General features: G+C 35.2%; 1 protein-coding gene across 3 annotated transcripts; it reads right to left on the bottom strand.

The window, feature by feature from the left end:
* Positions 1–3,211: 3,211 nt before the first annotated feature.
* CEP76 (centrosomal protein 76) lies at positions 3,212–26,140 on the bottom strand. Of its 3 annotated transcripts, none has more exons than XM_053902358.1 (12): positions 25,680–26,140; positions 24,459–24,614; positions 23,205–23,286; positions 22,367–22,591; positions 20,926–21,111; positions 19,433–19,530; positions 18,480–18,608; positions 13,694–13,882; positions 10,294–10,460; positions 8,804–9,137; positions 5,808–6,025; positions 3,212–5,401 (listed from the first exon to the last, which is right to left on the bottom strand). In XM_053902358.1, exons 1-12 carry the CDS (start codon positions 25,740–25,742, stop codon positions 5,263–5,265), a joined length of 1,986 nt encoding a protein of 661 aa, XP_053758333.1. In that variant the 5' UTR covers positions 25,743–26,140; the 3' UTR covers positions 3,212–5,262. The 3 variants fall into 3 exon arrangements, with proteins under 3 accessions (XP_053758333.1, XP_053758334.1, XP_053758335.1); XM_053902359.1 differs by lacking the exon at positions 25,680–26,140 and adding an exon at positions 25,185–25,588; XM_053902360.1 differs by lacking the exon at positions 13,694–13,882.
* Between the last annotated feature and the right edge of the window lie 23 nt (positions 26,141–26,163).

Below are 26,163 nucleotides of genomic sequence, written 5' to 3'. Positions count from 1 at the left end.
CAATGGATCTAAATAGACATTTCTTCAGGGAAGATATACAAATGGCCAACAAACACGTGAAAAAAAAAATGCTCAGCATCATTAGAGATCAGGGAAACGTAAATAAAAACCACAGGGAGATACCACTTCACACACCCTAGGATGACTAGAATCAGAAAGTCAGGTAATAACAAGGTGTTGGCAAGAATGTGAAGAAATCAGAACCTTCATCCACTGCTGGTGGGATTGGAAAGTGGTGCAGTTGCTTTGGAAATCTATTTGGCATTTCACTAAAATGTTAATTATTATATTAACCCAGCAATTCCTCTCATAGGTATATATATATACTCAAAAGAAATGAAGACACATGCCCACACAAAACCCTGGACATGAATGTTTATAGCAGCATTATTTAGCCAAAAGATGGAAACCACCAAAATGTCTATTGATTGACAAATAGATACACAAATATGATGTAACTATGCAAGGGAAAATTTGCCCAAAAAAGGAATGACATAATGATACATGCTACAACATGGATAAATCTTATACATTATGCTAAGTGAAAGAAGCCAGTCACAAAAGACCATATATGATTCCATTCATAAGAAAATCCAGAATAGGGAAATCTACATAGAAAGTAGATTACTGGTTGTTTATGGCTAGGAGGCAAAGAGGGGAGATAGAGTAATAGTTAAAGGGTACAGTGTTTCTTTTTGAGGTGGTAAAATGTTCTAAAATTGATTGATGATGGTTGCACATCTCTCTGACTGTATGCAAACCCTGAACTATATACTTTTTTTGAATTACATACTTTAAAATGGTTAATTGTATAGTAGGCAAATTATATTAATAAAGCTGTTAAAAATTAGTGATAAAATCTGTTTGCTTATGTTCAAACCAAATAGATTTAACTTCTGACAATCATCTTACAGTTTTGTACTACCATTGCTCCCATTCCCTCACTGGACACTTTGTACAAGGAAAAGATTTTGTAAAAGTTCAGTAACAAGTAGCCAGTTAAGCAACTAATTTGTAAATAAATGGATTTCAGAATTAAAACAGACTGAATAGGACTGAAATATTTTCTAGATGCATGTTAGTGGGCACTACTCTTATATATCAGTTTACTGAATCTCTTAAGTATACAAATAGTTGAATTCTACACCACAAGGAATCTCAAGCAGCTCACTGCCCCTCTAAGGGCTTCAGCTTCCCTAGGCCAGACTCCCTGAAGGGCAATTCTGGCCTCATCTGTCACTGACCTGATACCCCAAATATCACCGCAATTTTTTATAGGTTATGTGATAAGTATCATAAAGACTGGTGCCTTCCATGTCCCTGTCTTGGGTAGAACCACTAAAATGAAAATTTTCCATACTATGTGGGTTACTTGGTCATATCCAGAAATGCCATCCCCAGAGGAAAAAAAAACTCACATTGTACAGAGATATAGCAAAAAGAAGCAAACTCAAAGTCAGAACTTGGCTCTAGAACTGATCTATTAGAAATATTATCTTTAGACAGGGAACTTCACTTCTCTAGATCTCCATTTCATTACTATATAAATTAAGTGGACTAGAAGACCTAAGATTCTGTTCAAGTCCAAAATCCTGTAATTCAAAACCGTGAAATATTAAATCACATGTAAAAATAGCATAAGTATAATGGTAGTTAAAACTGTATAGATGCAAAACCAAAAAAAAAAAAAAAAAAATAGCTACCTTCAAAAACACTAGGAAACATCTGTTTTTGGAGTATTAGTACAAGTCTAAATTCCATAGAATCAGAGAAAGAAATCTTTCCTGAGAGTATATGTGAACTAACAACCAGCTAATAACCTCCTCTACCTTCCCTTCTAGTATCCATGACTATTTCAACACTGGTGTCATGTAGTGAATTCACAAACCAAATAAAGGTCCAATGTAATTACAAGGACTATGCCAACCAAATCTCAGAAGAAAATATTAAACATTTAATACCCACACTTAAATGCATTGATGACTGTAAGTGAACTTGTGTTTTAAATGTAGAATATGCTACAAACAATATAGAATATGCTATAAACAATAAACAATAGGTTCTTCAAAATTAGATGGCTTCCAGTTTATATGTTTGACTATTTTGTTTTTAATATTTTATAAAGGCTTTGGCTAATCTCAAATTATTTTTCAACTGCCAACAGCTTGAAAACAATGCTACTTTTTCATTGGCTTAAAAGTTAAGAGCACGTTAAAAAAGGGGCGCCTGGGTGGCTCAGTCAGTTAAGCGTCTGACTTCAGCTCAGGCCATGATCTCACTGCTTGAGTTCGAGCCCTGCATCAGGCTCTGTGCTGACAGCTCGGAGCCTGGAGCCTGCTTCAGATTCTGTGGCTCCCTCTCTCTCTCTCTCTCTCTCTCTCTCTCTCTGCCCCTCCCCCACTCACACTCTGTGTCCCTCAAAAAATAAATATTAAAAAAAAAAAAAGCATGTTAAAAAAACAGATCATCTAATTCCTGTACTTATCTCCATTAAATAGAAAGTATGAAATTATTATCTGAACTGTAGTCTAACCTTAACTATGTTCCTGTTTAGTACAGCATGAAATCAGAAGTATAAATGGGTTAGTTTAAACAATCGATGGTTTGTAACTAATGTATTCTGATGGTCAGCTATATGGTATAGAATAGTACTTTAATAGCAACAGTCTTTTCAAATATAAAGGCTACTTTTTTTGGTTCAAACCTTGTCTTTGTTAAAAAGTAGAAAACTGGGTTTCAAATACGTGTACTTTCCAGAACTGCCAGGTTGTCAATGTGTTTTTGCAGATATCAAAAAATGTATACCTCAATACAAGAAAAAATTTAACAGCACTTGGAGTGTTCACTTGGTTGGAACTAAATTTAATAACTTTTATTCAACAGGTTCATGCTAGAGTAATGAACTTTCTAGGTTTCTGAAAATCTTCTACTAAATAAATACACCTATGTATTATACACACACACACATATATATGTATAGGGAACTGTACTAGCATACATATTGTCTAAAAGAACATATTAAAGACATTATATAAAAAATGTTACATTTTTAATAGGAAAACAACCTTTATGACAGCTAAATAGACAAGATATATTTAATTTTTAAAAAGAAAAATTGTTAGTAATAAGAGTAGAATTCTAGTGATAAATGCACTGAAATAATCTTTTGAAATAAACCACCTTTACAGAAAATTATTAATGCCAGCCTCTATTAAAGTGCATAAAAAGGAAATTTATTTCAGAATTTATACCAAAGGTGCATTATGGATACATGTGTTACTCTGGTACAGTAAGGCAGGAAGCCCAGCCTCAATGATAATATAGCCTTCATCCTAACATAGTCTGCCTCTTAGTATGTGCCTCATAAATAGTTTGTTCCAAAAGGTGAAAATTACAAGCGATTTTCTCTATTGATAGCTTTATGAGTAATTTTGACAACAGAATAAAAAAGTCTTAATTCTTATTTTTCTAATTCTCTAAAGTCATGTCAGTCTCACAAGAAATATCTGATTATTGTTTTCAAAGAAAATTGAGAAGAGGGATATTTTCAGACTTTTTAAGCAAGCTAAATCATAAATACCATATATAAAAATAAAAGGTAAATTTTAGGCTATCTCTAGATTTTAATTTTTTTAAAAAACATTAAATCATTTTATTTGCAATGGTGAGGTAAAGTGATGAAAAGAAAAACTTGCACAGGTGCTTTCTTAAGAAGACCAATGGATAAAGCAACTGAATCAAGAACTGTGCACAGAGGTGCTGAATGGACAGTCATAGCTACCACATCATGCAGTTTATTACAAAAAGTGAAACTGCTATAGCTTTTTTAATGTTCACTGTTGCTCTCTTAAAACGTTGCTCAATTTTAGGGGCACCTGGGTGGCTCAGTTAAGCATCTAACTTCGGTTCAGATCATGATCTTGCAGTTGATGAGTTCAAGCCCCACGTTGGGCTCTGTGCTGACAGCTCAGAGCCTAGAGCCTGCTTTGGATCCTGTGTCTCCCTCTCTCTCTGCCCCTCCCCTGCTTGCACTGTCTCTATCTCTCAAAAATAAATAAACATTAAAAAAAACTTATATATAAAAAAAGGCTTGCTCGATTTTAAAACAAGTATCAGAAGGAAGTCCCTTACATATGCTTATTTTTCAGTGGCCTCACATAATGATTCTTCCATTTAGAGTAGTTACATATACACTGATGTTTTTATCACAATGAAAAAAGGGAAGAAAGAAAAACAAATGTAGGTTCATAAGATGGAATCCATGAAGAGGCTAATAATGGATCCTTTGACTACAGAAAATCAGCAACAGACTGCAAATATTAATTATAGAAAACAAGGGCACCTGGGTGGCTCAGTTGGTTAAGTGTCCGACTTTGGCTCAGGTCATGATCTCAGAGATCATGAGTTTGAGCCCTGCGTCGGGCTCTGTGCTAACAACTCAGAGCCTGGAGCCTGCTTGTTCTCTGCCCTCCCTCTCTCTGCCCCTCCCCTGCTTGCACTCTGTCTCTTAAAAAAATAAATTAAAAAAAATTAATTATAGAAAATACTTTATCAGTATCATAAAAAAAGAGTATGATAAATTTTTTCTAAAATACTCAATTCATTTTTATGATGATTCAATCAAATACTTATAAATTATTCATGTACTTTTCTGTGAGTTTTTTTTATTATTAATATTTATGTTTTCGGGTATTAGTTTTTCCTGCTCTTGCATCAAAGTCCTCCCATAAATCCCTGGAAAGTCACAAATATCCCTATAGCCATGGGTAAACCACTGAAGTGATAATTCATCAAGATGTATTTTCACCTAATAAATAAATCTGTTGTGAGGTTAATTTCTATTTATATAAAATAATCCCATTTAAGCTATGAAAAATAATGTTCCATATTGACTTTACTATGGCTCAAACCCTCAGACAAATAAATATCTCTCTGATTGCCTGTTAATGCAAAGAAAACTGGGTAAATTTTATATTCATATTTAAACTACTGAATACCTGTAAACAAAGTAGCATTTATTAAAATAAAATAAACACTTAATTTATACTAAATTCCACTCAGATTTATACAAGTTTTTCATTCTTAATTTTTAAATACATACATGATTTTTTTCAAACATTTTCAGTCAGGTATATACAATAGTAAAATATGACATCCAAGCCAGAATGTGATTTTTAAAATAATGAACCTCTAAACAGCTAGTAATGTACAATGTGTAAAATTCCAATAAAACACAGGTATATTCTTACAGAAATGTTAGTCCTATAATACTGAGCGATATTTACAAGCAAACATGATCCAAACAGCACATGCAGATTCAGGGTAAGTAAACACTCGGACACGAACTGCCAGTCGCACCTGGTCTCCACGGCAACAGATTATTTCTTCACAGAAAGGAGACCTACAGAAGAAAGAAGATTTATTCAATTAAGAAGTGAACATAGGTTTTACTTTTTTCCAAGTAAGTCAGCATTTAAAATAATTTTTAAAAATCCTGTCTCTGCTACCAACAGCCCTGTAATTTTGGTTAAGCTATCCGAATTATAGAACATTTCCTCACAGTGTATAAATTTAAAAAATTACACTAGAAAAGATCAGAAATCTTCAACTAATATTGCACCAAAATCAATGGGAAAATTATCCAACTACCTAGAGCTACATTTCAGACTCACAATCTGTGGCAAGGAAAAGAAATCATTATAGAATTTCATTATGTGATTCTAAAATCATTCCTAAAAAACCAGACTAACAGATTGCTGAAACTGCTAAGCCAATAATAACATTTATGAATTCGAAAATTCATTCACCGAAGACATGTGGCAAATGCACGCCTTGCATTTCTATATACAAAATGTATTGGGAACCCTTTAAATGTGTGACCATCAGGTACAGCCCTCCTTATGGCATCTTGAAATTCTTCATTGCCCGCAGATATACTTGTTGTACGCTCAAATTCATAAGAAGCCAAAGCTGGTGATAAGAGATAGGAAAGCTGGTCTTCCCAAACAGTGGTGAGACCAAGATCCTATAGCAATCAAAAGACAAAAGAAAAAAAGAAAAGGTGAAATACACTATTTTAGAAACCAATTGTTAATTGTTGACTATTTTAACATATGCCAAGAGAAAATTCTTAAAACCTGTCATAATTTTTTAAACTTTCTAGTAACTATTATAAAGACACATGCAAATAAAAAATAAAAGGAACTATAGGCATCTGGTTTTACTTCTTAGAGGAAAAAAATGTTTTTTAAGTTTATTTATTTTGAGAGAGAGAGAGAGAGACAGAGAGAGAGAGACAGAGAGAGAGAGAGAGAGAGAGAGACAGGGCAGAGAGAGAATCTCAAGCAGGATCCATGCTGTCAGCGCAGAGCCTGACAAGGGGCTCAATCTCACAACCACGAGATCATGACCTGAGGTGAAATCAAGAGTCAGATACGCTTAACTGACTGAGCTCCCCAGGTACCCCCAACAAAAAATTTTCAATACAATAGTCTTAGTAAAGGCTCCAAAATCCTATACTTCCTTAATATCCACTAGAAAAGACCATGTGGAATAGTCCTACTATGAAAAACATGGTATCACTGAATTTTGAGATCACATTTTATTTGACTTTAAATAATACGATTGAATCTGCTTAATTTGAGAGCTCCAACATAAATTTAACTGTAGTAGGGGAGAAAAATCAACAAATGAATTGCACGTATAAACTCAAGTATTAATTGAGCATTAACTCTTAAAAAAAACACTAACTTTTATACTGTAAAGAAATAAAAAGATGAAAAAGACATGCTATAGGCCCTCAGGGAGTTTAAAACATGTTTCTATGGAATGTTGAAGGCAATTATGATTTCATTTATATACATCAGAGAAACTACAGATATTCAGACACATGACATTTTAAAAACACTGTTATAAACATAAAAAACTTCTCAAAATTCTAAATATTTTGATATAATAAATCTCTAGCATTTCTTGATTTTGCATTCAAGGTTTTTACTGGTTCCAAGTGACTTCAAAGGTCCAGTATCATCCATCTATTTCCAGCAGCAAAAGCAAATCTCACTTGCTGATTTACAGGCACTACTAACTTAGTGATCAACACTGGTATCTAGCTCAGTTTTTTGTTTTTTTTTTTTAATTTTTTAAACTTTTTGGAGGGGGTGCCTGGATGGCTCAGTTGGCTAAGTGTCTGATTCTTGGTTTCGGCTCAGGTCGTGATCCCAAAGTTGTGGGATCGAGCCCTGGGTCAGGGCTGTCTGTGCAGAGACTGCTTGGGATTCTCTTTACCTCTCTCTGCCTCTCCCCTGCTCACGTGCATGCGCTCTCTCTCAAAATAAATCAAATAAACTTAAAGAAAATAATAACAAAGAATAATTTTTTTAAGCTTACTTATTTTGAGACAGAGACCATGCAAGCAGGGAAGGGACTGAGAGAGGAACAGACAGAATCCCAAGCAGGCTCTGCACTGTCAGTACAGAGCCCGAGGTGGGTGGTGAACTGTGAGATCGTGACCTGAGCTGAGATCAAGAGTCAGACGCTTAACCAACCAAGCCACTCAGGCACCCCTGTTTTCTTTCTCTATTCAAATTCTTATAATGTAATAAAATACTGGTTTTGTTTGTAAACAAAACCTAAGAAAATTAAAAGGCAGTATGAGTGATGGAGGGAAAGGGGCAGTAATGAGGGGCTCTCATTCCCAGCGGTATAGTGAACTAGATCCTTGAGCAACCTATTGCTGAGAACTACAAATGCCAGACTAAATATTTTCCAAAATACTTTTAAATGCTTTGATGAATTAGCAAGTAAGTATGGCAGATTTTAGAGGCCAAAGCTAATAGTAACTGGAGCCCAGAACACATATCTATCAGTTTGTCTTTGATGGCCTCAAGAAACACAGAAAACAGGATTCATCAAAAGGTGAATTAGAAATAAATTTTCTGAGATTCTAGTCCTTTATCAGTTATATGTGTTGCAAATAACTTTTCCTATTCCAGTACTGCTCTTTTCAGCCTCTGACTGGTTTATTTTAATGAACAAAAATTCTTAAAATACACTAATCTTTTATGATTAATGCTTTTTATGTCTTCTTTAATGTACTTTACAAAAGAAATCAAAATGGCTAATAAAGAGGTTTGACCTCATAAGTAATCAGGAAAATGCAAATTAAAGCTAGAAGGATGTAATTTTACATCTACCTAAGTTAGTGTAATAGGAAGAAAAAAAACAAACAAAACTAACCTGGAAAAAATGAAAATAAAAAATTATAACCCAATATTTTCAATAGAGAATAATACGAATAAGTACTTCACAAAAAAGAAATAAAAACAGTAGTATTTAACAAAATCTGAACTAGTTCTCCACTCTTTATTTCTAGAAGGAAATAATAAATTTTAAAAGTATTGGTGGAGTGCTAGGTGGCTCAGTCGGTTAAGTGACTTGATTTCAGCTCAGGTCAAGAACTCTCGGTCTCACGGTTCCTGAGATAAAGTCCAGCATCAGGGCTGTGCACTGACAGCATGGAGCCTGCTTGGGATTCCATCTCTCTCAAAATAAACTTAAAAAGAAAAAACAGTACAAGTATTGGTATATTTGGAAATTTCTGAGTCTCAGAACTTAACTCTCTTGACTCTCAAAACTATAAGCTTCTTAAGGGCAGGAACTCTGCTGCCCTTTGCTTTGTTAAATTTGCTTTGTTCAGGTATAAAAGTGACTGTACTATCCCACCTGCACCCCTCCCAAAATTGTTAAATACATAAACAACTGACAAAAAATGCATGAAACTACTAAGTTCAGTATTAATTACCTTTCTGTGTTCTGACACTAGTAGCCTTAGCTGCATTTCTATTTCATTACTTGTTACGGAAGCATCAATTGTAGATGCACATAGAGGGGGAAAGGGAGGAAGGGATGTTGTAGCTCCTGGGGCACACACAGATTTGATTGCTTCTTCACTCATGGGTTTCCATTTGGATTCATCATTCAAATCAAACACACATATTTCTACTGAGTCAGAGGGCTGACAATTTCCCAGGAACATCTGATGATTGAAAACACAACCAATTGTTCGATATGGGTACAATGGCTTGGGCTGTTCAGCAACTGGAGATTCATCAGGATTGACAGGTTTGTGGATATACCTAAAAGAAGTAAATCATAATTTTATATAATAAGAACTTAAAAATTAAGAAGGCAGCATCTTATTGAGAAAGAAAATTATTTGAACACTTAAGGCCATAACTATTTCCCAAGACTAGAGTTTAATATTTGTTTTTCCTTCTTATATTTCTACATTTACTCTATCTACAGTAATTGTATGGCACACACTATGATATAAAAATCAACTCCACTCGGGGGGCACTTGGTGGCTCAGTTGGCTAAGCATTTGACTTTGGCTCAGGTCATGATTTCACGGTTCGTAGGTTCCAGCCTCGCATCAGGCTCTGTGCTGACAGCTCAGAGCCTGGAGCTTGCTTCAGATTCTGTGTGTCCCTCTCTCTCTGCCCCTTCCCCACTCCTGCTCTGTCTCTTTCTCTCAAAAATAAATAATAAACATTAAAAAAAATTTTTTTAATCAACTCTACTTTAACATGAGAATATATTCTATGTATAATCATTAAGATCAAAAACATTCATCTCAGATAATACAATTAAAATAATTTAGCTACATATTATTAGGCATAACTAACCAAAATGATTATCAACCAGGGAAAAATTCAGAAAAAGAAGAAGATGGCCCAGGGCTGAGCCTTTAAGAACTCCAACATTTAAAGACAAGATAAAGGAAAATTGAGAATAGCCAGACAGGAATAATGAAAACTGAAAGTACTATGGGGAAGTTAAGGAAAGAAATGATCCTAGCAAGGAGGGAGCACTGAACTCTAAAAAATATGATGACAGAAAAACTAAAAAAAAAGTATACAGTGGATTTACCAATGTGGAGTTGGTGACATCAAATTTTCAAAAGAAATCATGATTTACAACCTGAGCTTATTTTTAGGCTTGGAGAAAAACATCAGAAAAAGAGTATCCCAATTACACAATTGAAAGTAAAATGTAATTTTTTTTTTTTTTTTTAACCAAAATCATGTTGGTAAAGAATATTCTAGGTATATGAATTTTCTTCAAATTTAACAGCTTTTTAACTATAGTAATTTTTTACATAGTCATCAAAAAGGATCCAATAATAAAAATTATCGGTATAGGCCTTTGGGTACCACCAATATAAACAAAGAACTTATAATTTAAAACATATGCATCTTCATTTTAATATCCTTGTAAGCTGAGTTGACAAACCTGTGTCCCGTTAAACTCTCCCAAAAAGTGACAGTTCCATCAGTTCCACAGGTCATAACCCATGCATGAGGTATTCCTTTTGCCTTAGTCCCAACACACACAAAGGCTTCTAATCCATATCCAAGAAGAAGACTGCACAGAAGATTAGCATGATCTTCACAGTCACCCTAGAAAATGAAATGAATTTAAGTATTTATTCCTTCACATTGTTTCCTCATCAAATATTCAAATACGAAATTATAATAAAAGGGAATATTAATTTTTTCACTTTTAATCCTAAGTCTAGTGTTAAGCTGAAACAATGGTGGGGGGGACAAAATATACTAATTTTAGAAGACCCTAAATTATTTTACACAGTCAGTGCTCACAAACCTGATAGTCATAACATGTATACTTTAAGAGAGGGCTTTCAGGGGTGCCTGCCTGGGTGGCTCAGCAGGTTAAGCGTCTGACTTCAGCTCAGGTCATGATCTCATGGTTCATGGTTCAGAAGTCTGAGCCCCACATTGGGCTCTGTGCTGACAGTTCAGAGCCTGAAGCCCACTTTGGATTCTGTGTCTCCCTCTCTCTTTGTCCCTCCCCTGCTCGCCCTCTGTCTCTCTAAAATAAATAAACACTAAAAAAATTTTTTTTTTAAAAAAGAGAGCATTCATATCAAAAGTTTATAAAAACTCATAAAACATAGATAGAAATGCAGCAACATTTTAAAGATGATTAGCTAAAGGACATGAACAGACAAGATGACAAATGATACACTGAGAAATGTAAATACATGGGAAAATACTCAAAACAATGAGTTACAGTATCCATATGTAATCATCTTAAGGCAATAAATACTAGGAAAAATGAGAGAACAAAATGCCAACAGTGGCAATAATTATGGTAGATTATATATAATTTTCCCTTCTATTTTCTAAATTTTCTTTGACAATGTTTTATTACTTTCAAATCTTAAAAATGTTATGAAAACCACAAAAATAGAATATATCTTATATTCTATAAAAAAATCAAAATATTAAACAGTAAGGATGCAATTATATTAAGATATGTATTTAAGTGTAGGACTGTGGGTAATTAACATACAAAAGCAAAAATAACAAGTTCAGGGTTAGCATGGGGGATGATTTCTTTCCCCCCAAATTTTGTATTAGTGGCTCTGCACTGATTTTTTTTTTAATGTTTATTTATTTTTTGAAAGAGAGAGAGAGAGAGAGAGAGAGACAGAGTGTAAGTGGGGGAGGGGCAGAGAGAGAGAGAGGGAGACACAGAATCCAAAGCAGGCTCCAGGCTCCGAGTGTCAGCACAGAGCCTAACGTGGGGCTTGAACTCACAAGCTGTGAGATCATGACCTGAGCCGAAGTCAGCGGCTCAACCAACTGAGCCACCCAGGTGCCCGTGCACTGCTGTTTTTTTTATTAACTATACTAAAACCAATAGCATTTTAAAATCATTAATTGACTTTTGAAAAATATAATATCCAACCTTTTACACCCAATTTCTATACTGAGATTTTATAGTTTAAAAATTTCAAAGGAAAAATAATAATCCCAAAGATATTCAATGAAAAATTTACTCACAAGAACATCAAAAAATTGGAAGCAAGCCTACTGTAGCCAAGAGAAACAATTCCTACAATGGCAAAATAGTTAAGTAGATTTTGTATGTCAACTAAAGAAAACCTTATACGAACAACCATTTTAAAATGGAGATCATAAAAATTATAGCAACACATGGAAAAATGTTCATAGCATGATGTTAAATTATAAAGTAGGGCACAAAATTTTATTTATATCTCAATTATAATTATAGAAAGAATGATAAATACACAGGAAAAAAATATAAAAATACAAGAAGAAATGAAAAACCGGCAATAGAATTATATGTGAAATTGCACCTTTACTCTTGTAATGCTGCTATTTGTGCAAGAATAACTTTTTCAATAATTTTCAAGATTCTAATTTTAAGATATTCTTTCTCTTTAAACAAACTAAGGTGAACATAATAGTGAATCAAAGGGATGATTATTTGCTTTGCAAAAGCATTTTTTACATAATAATTTTAAATATGTACCATTCCTACTATATTTGAAGTTAAAAAGCTAAAATCCATAAACACAACTTTTGGAAACCACAGCTTGAGAATAAATCAAAATATTTTTTTTTATAATGTTTAAGTTTTCAATTGTTTTTAAGGTAAAATCCTTCTGACAAATCAATCTCTATTCTAAATAGGTTCTACTGGATAAGCTTTGCCTTGTGAATGAATACTCATACTATTTATACAACATCAAACTAAACAAAATTATTTCAAAACAATAAAGAAATTTCTTTTCTTCTGTTTTGGTAGAACTGGAATGCTAAAGGTGCTCTTATTTTTATATTATCAAAATTTTTAGAACACAGATTAGGAAATATCACACACAATCTATAAAATTAGTTTACTGAAATCAATTCATTTAACATCAATAAACTTACATAATTTTTTTTTTTTTTAATTTATTTATTTTTGGGACAGAGAGAGACAGAGCATGAACGGGGGAGGGGCAGAGAGAGAGGGAGACACAGAATCGGAAACAGGCTCCAGGCTCCGAGCCGTCAGCCCAGAGCCCGACGCGGGGCTCGAACTCACGGACCGCGAGATCGTGACCTGGCTGAAGTCGGAGGCTTAACCGACTGCGCCACCCAGGCGCCCCCATAATTTTTTAAAATAAAAATCAACAATGTGTCTTTTTAAAAAAAAATTGTAATGTTTACTTTTGAGAAAGAGAGAGAAAGAGAGAGACACACAGCATGAGTGGGGGAGGGGCAGAGAGAGAGGAAGACACAGAATCAGAAGCAAGCCCCAGGCTCCATGCTGTCAGAACAGAGCCCAACGTCAGATTTGAACCCATGAACTGCGAGATCATGACCTGAGATGAACTCAGACGCTCAACTGACTAAGCCACACAGAAGCCCCTACACAATTCTTAAATATATACTTATATTTGAAACTAAACACAATACCATGCAATCCAAGACTTTTTTCCATATTCACTTTGTACTGCCATTTTCTCTTTTAAAAAAATGTATCATCTAAGTAGATTTTAACACATGAATAGTACTAGAAAGACCGCTGTTCTGGTCCCAGCGCCATCTCTAATTCACTGTTTAATTTACCTCTATATCTTAATTTCTGACACTATACTACTTGTCTCTACCTCACAAAAATCATATTACACTAAATAAGAAGCTATACAAGAAAATAAAGATGCCAAGGTTTTTCTTTATGTATTGAAAACAAAAGATTCTGACTAGTTCAAACGGACAATATATCCATTTTTCTAAGTTAATTATTTTCAAATGCAATAAATTCACATAACGAAGATGTACTGGTTTTCAATTCTATTACATATGTAGGATACCTTGTTTCTACAGAGAAAGGCCAGCAGAGTGCACCACTGTTCCTGTTTACCTCCTCCTCCAATAACCGGGGCTCTTTCATAACCAAGGACATTAACAAATCTTGCTGCTTGCCTTGGAGTATCCAAAAGCCTCCCAGCTCGAAGTGGTTTAATATAGGAACAGACTGGTCTATTTATCCCATTTTCATCCTGGGGGAAGAGAGGAAAACACTGTAATGACAGATTAATCATCCCCAATTTTAACACTTTCTTAGAACATATTAATGTGGGATAAAAGAATTCTGGACACCACCACTTATTGAATGCTGTGCATGTAATTTTTCTTTTAGTCCTCTTAACATCTCTTACTGTTTTCATTTTATAAATTAAGAAACTGAAGCTACAGGTGTTATGGAATAGAGCTGGGATTTAAACCCTGAGCTGTCTGACTCCAAAGCTTGTGACAATAAGAACTTGAACTCTCGTGATTCAGCAATCTCACTACTGGATATATATCTGAAGCAACTGAAATCAGTATCTCAAAGAGATATCTGCACATCCATGTTCATTGCAGCATCACTCACAATATCCAAGGTATGGAAACAACTGAAATTTCCTTTAATGGATGAATTAGTAAAGAAAATGTGATATTACATATACAACAGAGTATCGTTCAGCTATAAAAAAGGAGATCCTGCTATTTATGACAACATGGACATATCTGAAGAGTATTATGCCAAATGAAATAAGCCAAACAGAGAAAGACAAATCTTGTATGGTGGTTGTCACTTACATGTAGAACCTTAAAACAAAACAAAACAAAACAAATCAAAGGTTCATTTCAAGAAATAGAGAATAGAATGGTTGGGAAGAGGGAGGGATAGGGGAGATGTAGGCTAAAGGGTACAAATTTTTAGTTACAAGAAGAGTAAGTTCTGACGATCTAATGTACAGCATGATGAGTAGTTAATACAGTAAACTTGAACGTTGCTGAGAATAGACCTTGAGCATCCTCACTGCACAAAAGAAGAGTTAACTATGTGAGGTGATGGATATGTTCATTATCTTAATTTTGGTAGTAATTCCACAACATATATGTATATCAAGTCATTATGTCATGCACTTTAAATATATACAATTATATGCGTCAAGTATCCTTCAATAAAACTAAAAAAAAAAAAAAAAAAAAGAACTCCTCTGAAAACAGAATAGGCAAGTGGGCAGGGGATGGAGAGGGGCTCTAAGCCAAACTATTCTTTCATATTATCATACAGAATTTAATACTATGTATTCAAGCAATAGCTTTTCTGATTTACTGACACAACAACAAATTATCATAGCTCATTTTGTTTGTTTCCATTACACTTGGAGATCCACAGGAAACAATAATTTGTTAACCATGTCAACAAAGCAGAGTTTTGAAAATCGTTTTAGAAAAACATCTTACATTTCAAATACAGAATATATCCTAGGAGTTGAGCTAAAGAGCTAGAGTGCATACAAAAGTCTCTGATGACTGTCTACCACTATGCTTTTAGAGTTAATATTATAAAAGCCCACATTTCCCTTACTTCTTGATTACTGAGATGACAAAGTCAAAGGTCTACTTTCTATTCCAAATTCAAAGACAGCACTCTCTATTATGGCAAGGCTCCTCAGAAATAAGACCTAACTCAGCCAACAGAAACATCATCTGTTCGAATTATCGGAACTATAGATGTCTTTTCTACACCACAAAAACATCACTTCTCCAATATAATCTCATACTTTAGCAATAAAAAAAAAATCCTATCATTTTAATTTAATTATAATGAGAAAGTCCATGAATTCTTATATGATACAGAGCAAAATGTTATGATTTCACTCACAAGTATGGTCCTCAACTCTAAAAGGCACTGATTTTTTTCCCTGTCCTCTCCCACCCCACTGTACCGCCTGGCTCAAACACATCCATGGTAGTCTCTAAGTCTCCATCTCCCCCATGCTATCTTAGGAATCAGAAAGAGACAGAATGAAGGGATCAGTTGAAACAAAACAAAACCTCAAATAGAATGAAGAACCAAAGACAGATAAGGAAAATAAGGAAGAGAGACAGGAAAAGGAAGGAGATTTAAGCATAGGGTATTTCAAGGTACTCATTTTTTTTTTAATGTTTATTTATTTTGAGAGAGAGAACAAGCATGCACGTGGGGGTGGGGGGGGCACAGAGAGTGGAGACAGAGAGACAGAGAATCCTAAGCAGGCTCTGTACTGTCAGCACAGAGCCCCACATGGGACTCAATCCCACAAACCCTGAGATCATGACCTGAGCCAAAACTAAGAGTCTGACTCTCAACTAAATGAGCCACCCAGGCACCCCACAAGGTACTCATTTTTAAAACAGAAAATCATGACTCTAATTTTAGAGACAAGTAGAAAACTACTTGGATTTCTTTTACGTTAACTCATTAACTCAGTATTATTGTTAATCTAGTGTAGTATGAGAATATTAAGTCCTGAAATCACAATCTCAACATTAAAAAGATAATCTCAATCCTCAAGTGATTTATAACATTTTCCTAAAATTTAATGGCCTCAAAGATCAACTTCTATAACTTTTTAAAAATTTCTTGCACTAGAAAATTTAAAAGCTATGATTAAGTGAATTACTATTGTACTGTAGCAAAACAAGCAAGGGAGGGAGAAAAAGTACAATGATTATTAAATGTAATGACTCTGAGGATTCCACAGATGTTTGGTTAGGATAAAGGTAATTAACTGAGTAAGCCATTTAGTCCTATTCTTACAACTCCACTAATAGGGAAGGCATGAGCACCTAAAAAGTGGATGCATTTGCCCTAAATCAATCATCAATAGTAGCAGCTTAGAATACAAATATATCCTATGTTTCATTACAGCAATATTTCCTATAAATGTCCCCATAAACTAAATGTCTTGAAAATTTCAATATTTCAGCTTCTAAACCTGCACTGTCCACTAAGAATTAAGAATTTCCACTAAGAATGCCACCAACCCTATGTGGCTATTTAAATTTTAATTAAAATTAAGTAAGATTTAAAATTCAGTTCTTTATTGCATCGACCACATTCTGCATGCTCAATAGCACAATGGCTACCATACTGGACAGCAGAGAACATTTCCATCACTCCAGAAGGATAGTACTGTTATAAACTATTTCTTCTTGTGTCTGAAAGCAATGGAAATTCATTTTCAGACCATGTATGATTTAATATTATATATTATGTTATATATAAATATAATTTAATTATATTATATAATAATATTCTTTTGTTTAAAACTATAGTTTTTGTGATTGGATTGACTGCCTTAAGTAACTGGTGCTCCTTAATTTCCTATCTAATCAAATATAGAAAGCAGCAGCAAAAAACACTTCTGGGGAATAGCAGTAAGATAAACAGTTTATTTACTCTCTCTATATAGAGAGAGGTGGTCCCATCAAACTAAAAAAGCACTAGGCAAAAGTGCAACTTAATAAAGTCTCCAAGACTGAGTTGCTGTTTGATCTTAGGAAAGATTCTTCATTCCTTTATCCCTTATACTGCTTATTTTTACAAAAGTGGCAATGCCTGACAAATTGACAGTCTCATATGGTTACCATGAAACTAATGACCTACGTGGTTCAAATATTCTTACAATGAATTTTAAGAGATGAGAACTTGTTTAAGTAATATTTTCTGCATGAAAATCCCCATTCCCTGATTTGCTTAACTGCATATCTCAACCTCTTCCTCCTCCTCTTTCATTTGTCATTTCTTTGATCCACTTCCTCACCCACCCAGTCTTCTGGTCCCAGATTCCACATGGCAATGAATCTCACCTCAGACTAAATAGACAGTAAAGAGCCAGTTATATTTTGACTGGTTTCTCTCCACCCCATCCTGACGTCACTGCCACCTCACCTGCCCAAACAATGTACAGACAATGCGATCAGAAAGTGAGAAACCTTTTCCCTCATTTCCACCACTCATCAACTAGGCTTTCCCATTCCTAAGCTCCTCATCTAGAAATTGAACCACTCTTAGCCCATCCCAGGGTAAAGCTAGACAAATGCACAGGATTTGAGATATGTTACTCAAAATAACACCATACTATACTCATATAAAAGCATCTATAAAACACTGAATACATATAAAACATTTGAATGGTTCCTCAGAATTACACAAATTAAGGATCTGATCATAAATTTTATGCTGATTTGTTAATGAGAGAAAATGGACATGGGATACAAGAAAAAAGAGGCAGAGATATATAATTGAAATGATGCAGTTAAATATGACTAGTCACTGGCTCAGATGTATTGGCTAAATAGAATTATTATATGTAACACTGTCTTTAAAAAAATACCCTAACAACATATATGTCTAAGCATATATGCCCAAAGCCCCAATTCTGCACATGAAAACTAATACCACAAAGTATCCTAGTAGTTAATCATTTAGTACTAAGTATCAGTCAGGGACACACTCCAAGTTAAACAAAATGGGTTTTCATCTGTTTTAAATCAAATACATTAAAAAAGGTTTTAAAAAGGAATTGAAAATGAAAACCAAATTAAAACAAAGATTATGTTATGTTATTCACCTACTTAGTAAAAGAGAGTATCACAAAATCAGCATTCTATTTTTACAAATAAACTTCCATTTGTCTGGAATAAATACATTTTACAAATTCAACTTTATACATATATGAAATTTACATACATGAAATTTACATATATATGAAATTTACATATACAACAGTAAATCTCAAATACAGATGTGAACCTTTCCCAGTGCAATTTACAAACCTGTGCAAAAATCTTAACCAGCCGGGAGTTGTGTGAGGGTCGAATCTGCAAATATTCTCTCCACCACTGCTTAGCATATACAAGAAATAATCGTTCTTTCTCTGCAGTTTTCTGACGTTCCAAAGCAAGCTTGAAATTTAAAAAATATATTTTTTCAATTTCTATTTCTTCTCCTTAATTAAATACTGTAACAATTCTACATACTGCTCCCCATCTCTACCACTACCCTAATCTAAACCACCATCATCGTCATCATTTGTAAGAGCCCCTGACTTCCCAGTTTAATTTTTCTTTGAGAGAGAGCATGTGAATGTGCACATACACACACGTGTGTGTACCAGCTGGGAGGGGTAGAGAGAGAAAGAGAGAGAATTCCAAGTCAGTGTAGAGCCGACGCGGGGCTCCATCTCAAGTATGAGATGACCTGAGCCAAAACCAAGAGTTGGCACTCAACTGAGCCACCCAGAAGCCCCTGACTTCCCTGTTTCTGCATACCCTGTCTACAATCTGGTCTACATATATTAGTCAGTGATCTTTTTTCTCCCAAGACAAACATTTTTTAATAATCATATTGTCATTCTCTTGCTTAAAACTAATAAATGGGGGCGCATGGGTGGCGCAGTTGGTTAAGCGTCCGACTTCAGCCAGGTCACGATCTCGCGGTCCGTGAGTTCGAGCCCCGCGTCAGGCTCTGGGCTGATGGCTCGGAGCCTGGAGCCTGTTTCCGATTCTGTGTCTCCCTCTCTCTCTGCCCCTCCCCCGTTCATGCTCTGTCTCTCTCTGTCCCAAAAATAAATAAAAAAAAACAAACAAACAAACAAAAAAAAACGTTGAAAAAAAAATAAATAAAACTAATAGATGATAATTTTCTAAGAAAGCACTGTCTAGGATCAACAGGTAAATATACAACTACGAAAACAAATACACAAAGAAAGAAATTCAGAATTATTTACCTGTGTGTTCACTACTTCTTGAGATAATGTTTGATTGAGTGGTGGGTACATCTCAAGTTTTATATTTAAAATTCCCACAGAAACTTTTGATTCTGTGCCTATAAATATAAATATTTAGAACTTCAGAGGTTTCAAGACTATGTATACTTAGTCAACCAAAGTCCAACCAAAATAATTTTAAGAATTTTGTGTTTCCACTTACATGAAATAGGTAATATTCAACATCACCTTTAATATTCATATTATTTGAGCCAGATCAAATTAGTTTTTATTTTTCACAAAGGCCTTTATCTAATTATAAGATTACCTATTTTCTGACCTTCCTAATCACATTTTAAGGGACTTTTGGGATCTAAGTGATTTGGGATTCTTAATTTTTAATCTCATTAAATGTATGCCAACCACATTTACATTAAAAACAAAGTCAAAACAACTGTTAAAATCTCTCTCAGAAAATATTTATACTCTTTGTCATCCAAAGTAATTCCCATTTATTTCTTCCCATTTTTCATATCACATGTGAGTACAAATTTTCAATCCTTGCTTGGATTTAAGGAATCAGAAAACAAATACACTTTATACCAGAACTATTTACTATTTCACTGGTGAATCACTTGTTTCTTGGTCATTATTATGATAATCATGTTAGGCCTATATTTGAAGACAAATAATGGGTATCTCTTTTGAAAATAAATATCCCACATAAATTTTTTTCCCCTACTTTCTATTTAAGGAAAAACACATTCTGGGTCTGACTTACCAAAATCTAAAGTACTAAAGCTATACTGTCCACAAGCCAGGTTTGATTCTGTGACTTAGTTTCAATACCAAACTAATTCCCTTACAGGTTATGCATAAAATACTGGCAGTTTCATTTTGTTTTTCACTGTTATTAGCAAATACAGTATGTATTACACATCAAGAAGTACGAAAGAGTCCAAGGAGACAATGGTAAGACAGGTACCACCTCTGTCCTCAAAGAGTACTATTCACTCACTGATCCTGTCAATGAGCAAGTTAACACCTCTTTGAGTCCCACATTCCCACATGTAATCGGATGGAAGAATATCAACTCCACATCTGAATTACTGCTGTAGGAAGACACTAGTACTAATGGGGATGCACTGAACATTGGAGTGTGCTGAACTATAAGATTTTTGCGTATGCATACATGCATGTGTGTGAAATATCTTAATTTTCTTTACAGCCTTACATATTATCAGATCGATATGGAGAGGAGAAAAAAGCTATCAAAATTTGTCTATTCATTTCCCATAAAAATTTTTTTCCTTAAGACAAGGTCAGATTGACTGTGAAGTTCTATAGTCATAGCACACTTCAAGACATTTCCTAAGACTATAATACTGGAGTCCAACTGTAATTCTAATGAAATTTTTACATGTTTCCTTCTTGGGTTATAAAGGCATTCAGAAAACATAAAGTGTATTTACAAACAAACTGGTTACAAAAAGGTAAGTGATTAGTTATCATACCTACACCCATAAGTTCCACAGTAAGACTGGTCACTCCATTTTCTGAGCCCAAAACTGATCGCCATTCAAGAAAATAGGATGCTACTAAAGTAGTCTCACCAAATATGTCTGTTTTGATTAGCACCATATGAACTGGATCGCTTATTGATAACATTGTTGTTGAATCAGCCATTCTAGTTCCATCACCTGGCAACATAAACCAAACAAATGCACCACATTACATATTCCATTATGGTCAACGTAGAACAGTTCTATTGCAAAGAATACTAATAATAAGCTTACATAAAACCAAATGAAATAATTCAGTAATGCCTCAGAAAGTATGCAACAAATTATAAAAAAAGTACTATCCCAAATTTGTCACTAACTTTTGAGAAAACTAGAATAATTGTGATGAGTCATCTAGTTACTCAATGCATATCAGAGTTTTTCATCCCTAAGAGATAAGTCTGTTCTTTAAAAGTACTTAACTAGGGACGCCTGGGTGGCTCAGTTAGTTGAGCGTCCAACTCTTGATATCAGTTTGGGTCATGATCTCTCGGTTCATGAATTTGCGGCCCACATCAAGCTCTGCATTCACAGCACAGAGCCTGCTTGGGATTCTGTCTGCCTTTCTCTCTGCCCCACCCCTGTGTGCACACACACACCCTCTCTCAAAAATAAATAAGATAAACTTAAAAAAAAATAAAAAGCACTTAACTAAAATCTACCATAATAAAAAGCCTTCAAATATGTCAACATTAACCCCTAAACTACCTTTATCCCTAAACCTCCAGAAATAATCACTGTATTATCTACACAAAACTGAAAGATTGGCACCTTGGAGCCAGCATGTGAAGCCATTAACAGCCTAATTAAGGCAACATTTTTCACGAGGGGAAAAAAATTTTTTTCGTAGTATATTAACCATCTTAGGTAATCTAAAATTCTAAAGGTATAATTCTGTAACTTTGCTAAGTTTGCTAACCAAAACATAAAATACATTTACAGAAGCTATGTAAAATAATTATAAGAATCAACTATCACAACTTTAAAATTATGAGAATTATAGATTCCCATCTAAACTTTTTTTATTTTTGAAAGTTATATAACATCATAAATCTAGCCATCTTTTATAAATGAGTAGAATCATGACTCATCCTCCAATATATCCTCAGCACTTGCCTAGTATTGTATAATGCACCGAATAGGCATTTAAGTGTTTATTACAAAAGAAGCAACCATTAAAGCAGTAAAAAAATAATCTTCAAGGAAAACTAAGTAGAAAATAAAGTAAGAAGGCAGGTGGAAGTAGATTTTATAAAAAAGAGGGGAGAAAAAAACACCTAGGGAGATTTACTCATTTTAAATCTCTCATTACAGCAAAAGTCTTATGGTTGTTCTGCAATAAAACCTAACAAAGATTTACTCAATTAAATGACAAGTTATTATTGCTTCTTACCCAAGCTTTCTCTGTGTACTTCAAGTAAAAAGCCATCATGAAAATCTGGTTCACAGGCACATGGAACAGGTTTAGAACGAAAACGTTGGTTTCGAAAATGTAAACATAAAGTAAAGGTTGAACAAACTTGTCCCGGTAAAGGCTCAGGTTCTTGTAGATGTTCCAAGAAAGCTTTTCCACCCAAAACCTGAAGGTAAAGATACCTCCGTGTTGGATCAATATTAGCTGTAAAGTGTAGCAATATATATGAGGAAACTGCCAAATAACTTAAGGAATGTGATCAAGACAATAGGAAATAATAACTTGACAGAAATAAAATCAAAGACTAAATAAAAAAAAGTAACACATTTACTGTATACCAGGACCATTTGCAACCAGGGAAGAATAGATACATAATAAAATATTTTTATCTGAGTTTATATGCTGGCTACTCTCTCCCAGCTAGAAAGGAGTCAGAGCCAATGCTTAAGAAATCTACTTTTTAGTTGCTTATCCAACACTCCTTCACCTCCACAAACTCAGACAAATATCAGCTCAGCAAGTATACTTATTAAGTAATTACCATTAAAAGACTGTACAGTGTTTATAAAATACATTATTAAAACATGAGCAACAGGTGATCCTGTTTTTGCTTCCACTCTGCTACATGTTAAATCTTCTGACATAATACACACTTCATGCAAAACAGAATCTAAGTTTTTTTGGATGATTAATCATAAAAATATTAGTATTTCATTCCAGAAAGAAAAAATGTTTTCTATCAAATACCAAACACTACAGCACATCAATATGTAGTACTATCCAAAATGAAATCAATGTTAAAAAGAAATACACATACTTTTTTTTAACAAGGTTGATTGTCTATCAGTGAAACAAACAGGTTGTTTTGGAGAGGAAGGGAGTTCTTGATCAACACTGTCCTAGAAAGGCAGAAAAAAATGAAAACAAATTAGAAAACAAAAAATATAACTAAGCAAGGGAATGGCAACAATGGAACTAAGTAAATAGTATAAAGCCCCCTCAAGGAAACTTTTCCCAGCCTAATTAAATAATTACATAATTAAAATAGTGAAAAGTCTGCAAAAAAGGTGGTGTTACTGGTCACTCCTAAAGTTTGATAAGTAATTAAACAGCCTTCAACCAATGTCCACAGAATGCTAAAAACAAATTCTTAAACAAGGGTAAACTTTTTCTAAACCTAACATTTGCCTTATGATTCCACCATGAACTAATTTTAACAAGGAAATGACATTCACATAGCAGAAGCTGTTACTGGGTCAATTTTTAAACAAATGGGTTAATAAACCTCAAAAACCAAAAAAAGAGGCTGTATTAAAAAATTATTCCCTGATGTATTATGCAGTCCATCCAATTTTTACATTATAATACCCAGATATTGAGGTCACAGTTTCTCATTATTGCCTCATTTTCAAAAGGCCTACTTACTAATTTGTGCACTGAGAGACTATCATCCCATTACTGACCTATTTGTATGAAGAGATTTGAAGGTTCTTACGCAATCATTTTTTTAAAGAAATTGATAATTTGTTAATCACAGACAATGGAGTTCCAAAAGAATGTATTAAAAAAATATGCCTAATCAAAAACGTTATAGAACAATACTAGTGAAAAAGAACTAGGTTATGGTGACCTAATTTAACTAAAATATGTATACTTAAAGTTACAGAACTAGAGAATAACAACAGAAAATTCTGTAGAGAGAGCAATATGGTATGTAACTCCAATCTCACTGATACATAATCCTACTTGCTACTTTTCAAGGGTAGAGTTAGCTTATATTTGAAGTAAAGATAGTATTAGGTAAAATGATCTTATTCATTTTTTTAACATTTTATTTCATTTATTTAATGTTTTAAAATTTAAAGATTTTACTTTTTAAGAAATCTCTATACCCAATGTGAGACTCCAAACCACAAGAGTTGCATGCTCTACCGACTGAGCCAGCCAGCCACTCCCAAATTGTCTCATTTTAAAGTGGTTTTCCTAAAAAGAGGCCCCAAATATGGACCCTATAAGTGGCATTAAGCATGAGAACATACTCTCAAAATCTTTTCCCTAAAAGATTACTCACAGTAACAAAATTAAGTTCTTTCATCACATCATCAATGATTCCCCGACGTCTAAGGGCTTTGATCAAATCTTCAGTTGATAACTGTTGTTGATCAGGTGCCAATTCTTCCCGTATTGTCTCAGCAAGGATTTCTCTTATTCTGCCATGGACATCCATCTACGTAGAAAACTTGAATTACCATTTACATTACAAAGTCATCAAACATTGCCAATCAGCTAATTTCTTTCTAAAACACCCAAAGGAAAAAAAAATGATGGGAGAGTAGATAGATAAAATTCAGGAAGGCTTCTCAAGATAATAGTAAATGTAAAATTGTTACCAGAATTCAATAAGAATAAAGGTTAAGATTTTTAAAAGGAAGAAAACCAAAAAAAAATTTAGGATGTTTTTTTTTTTTTAGTACAAATTCTAGGAATAATTTCTGCTGGTTATCTGCTACCTTTGTTATCAGTTCCCCACAAATAACACTCAACCAAAGCAGACCTTTTGAAAGAGAATTGTTGTATAATCAAAAGAATACAAACCTGGAGAAGCTCAAAGTCTGCTTATTAGACGTGACCCTGAGTTAACTTATTCACCCTTTATGAATCTGGAAAAAAATAATGCCCTGCCAAGACCATATTGTGAGGCTTAGCCAAAAAATGCTGAACACTGAGCAGAAAGCCTGGCAAGTGTACAATAAACCGTAGCTTTTATTATTTCAGATTACTGCATTCAGTTGAGCACCTCAACAATGTTCTCCTTGAGCTTCGAAACATCACAAACGCTTTTCGTTGCAAGTCCTTCAGTAACTTCCCTTTCATGACTTCTTTAAGAATTGCTAATTTAGTTCAACTTGAAAGACACAAGTTTCACCCTTAAAGTAATTCCAATTCCAGACCTCTAAATATACACATGCTCCAAACAAAACTTGTACTCGATCTGATCTCCAGAAACCGCGGGATGAATGCTTCGTTCTCACAGCTGTGCTATCACTCTCCCACGTTCCGTCACCTCAAACTCACTAGCACTTGCCGGCATTGTTGTCTTTCGGCGAGGCTAGAGAGCGGCCCCGGCTGGACACCCGGAGACGGCCCAGCCGTGCTCTGCGCCCTAGAGCCTGCGCTCGTGTCCCCGGCAAACAGGCGCCGCCGTCGGTCGGGCCTCGGGATGCCAGGTCGGGCGCTCAGGACCAAAGGCGGGCGGAGAGGCCCGGTCTCGCCCGGCGCCCGCGGCCCTCACCTTGCTCAGCTGCTGGTGGATGAGCTGCTTCAGCTCCGAGGCTTTCTCCGGAGGCAGCGACATGCTGGGGCCAGCGCCTCACCGCGCTTCTCCCCGCCTCGGGCGCTCCCCGGCCAGCCCCAGAGTGCCAGACGCGGCTGAGCAGAGCCGGCGCGACCGCCGGCCTCGCGTAGCTCCCGGGGGGCGCGACGCCGCGTCAGGCCGGGCTGGGAGGGAGCCGAGGCGGCGGCTGCGGCGGCGGCTGCGGCTGCGACTCTCAACTGTTGCTTTCAAACGGCGCGGACTACCAAGCCTCGGGCTGCCCCCAGCCCTGCCTGACCACCTCCACCTGCCGCTCCCCTCCCTCGGGGTCGCCACCCAGCAACCTCAGCGCTCCCCATCGCCCTGCCCTGCCGGGGTCTCCGCAGGCGCTGCCGACCCCCATCTCTTCCCCACTCGCGGGCCCCTTCCGCACTGCGGACCGGCAGTTAGCTGGACGGGCCCT

Source organism: Panthera pardus, unplaced genomic scaffold, assembly GCF_024362965.1.
Source record: "Panthera pardus isolate Hobbes unplaced genomic scaffold, ASM2436296v1 HiC_scaffold_15, whole genome shotgun sequence".
In the NCBI taxonomy this organism is placed as follows: domain Eukaryota; kingdom Metazoa; phylum Chordata; class Mammalia; order Carnivora; family Felidae; genus Panthera; species Panthera pardus.
This window is presented reverse-complemented; position numbering and strand designations above follow the sequence as displayed.

What these genes read in the sequence shown, in the direction of transcription:
- CEP76 (XM_053902358.1), bottom strand. Translation starts at nt 25,742, where the DNA reads ATGTCGCTGCCTCCGGAGAAAGCCTCGGAGCTGAAGCAGCTCATCCAC. An exon ending in TGTGGAACTTATGGGTGTAG is followed by an intron (nt 19,531 to 20,925) that starts GTATGATAACTA and finishes TTATATTTATAG; the next exon opens with GCACAGAATCAAAAGTTTCT. An exon ending in GAGAGTTTAACGGGACACAG is followed by an intron (nt 9,138 to 10,293) that starts GTTTGTCAACTC and finishes TACTTCTTTTAG; the next exon opens with GTATATCCACAAACCTGTCA.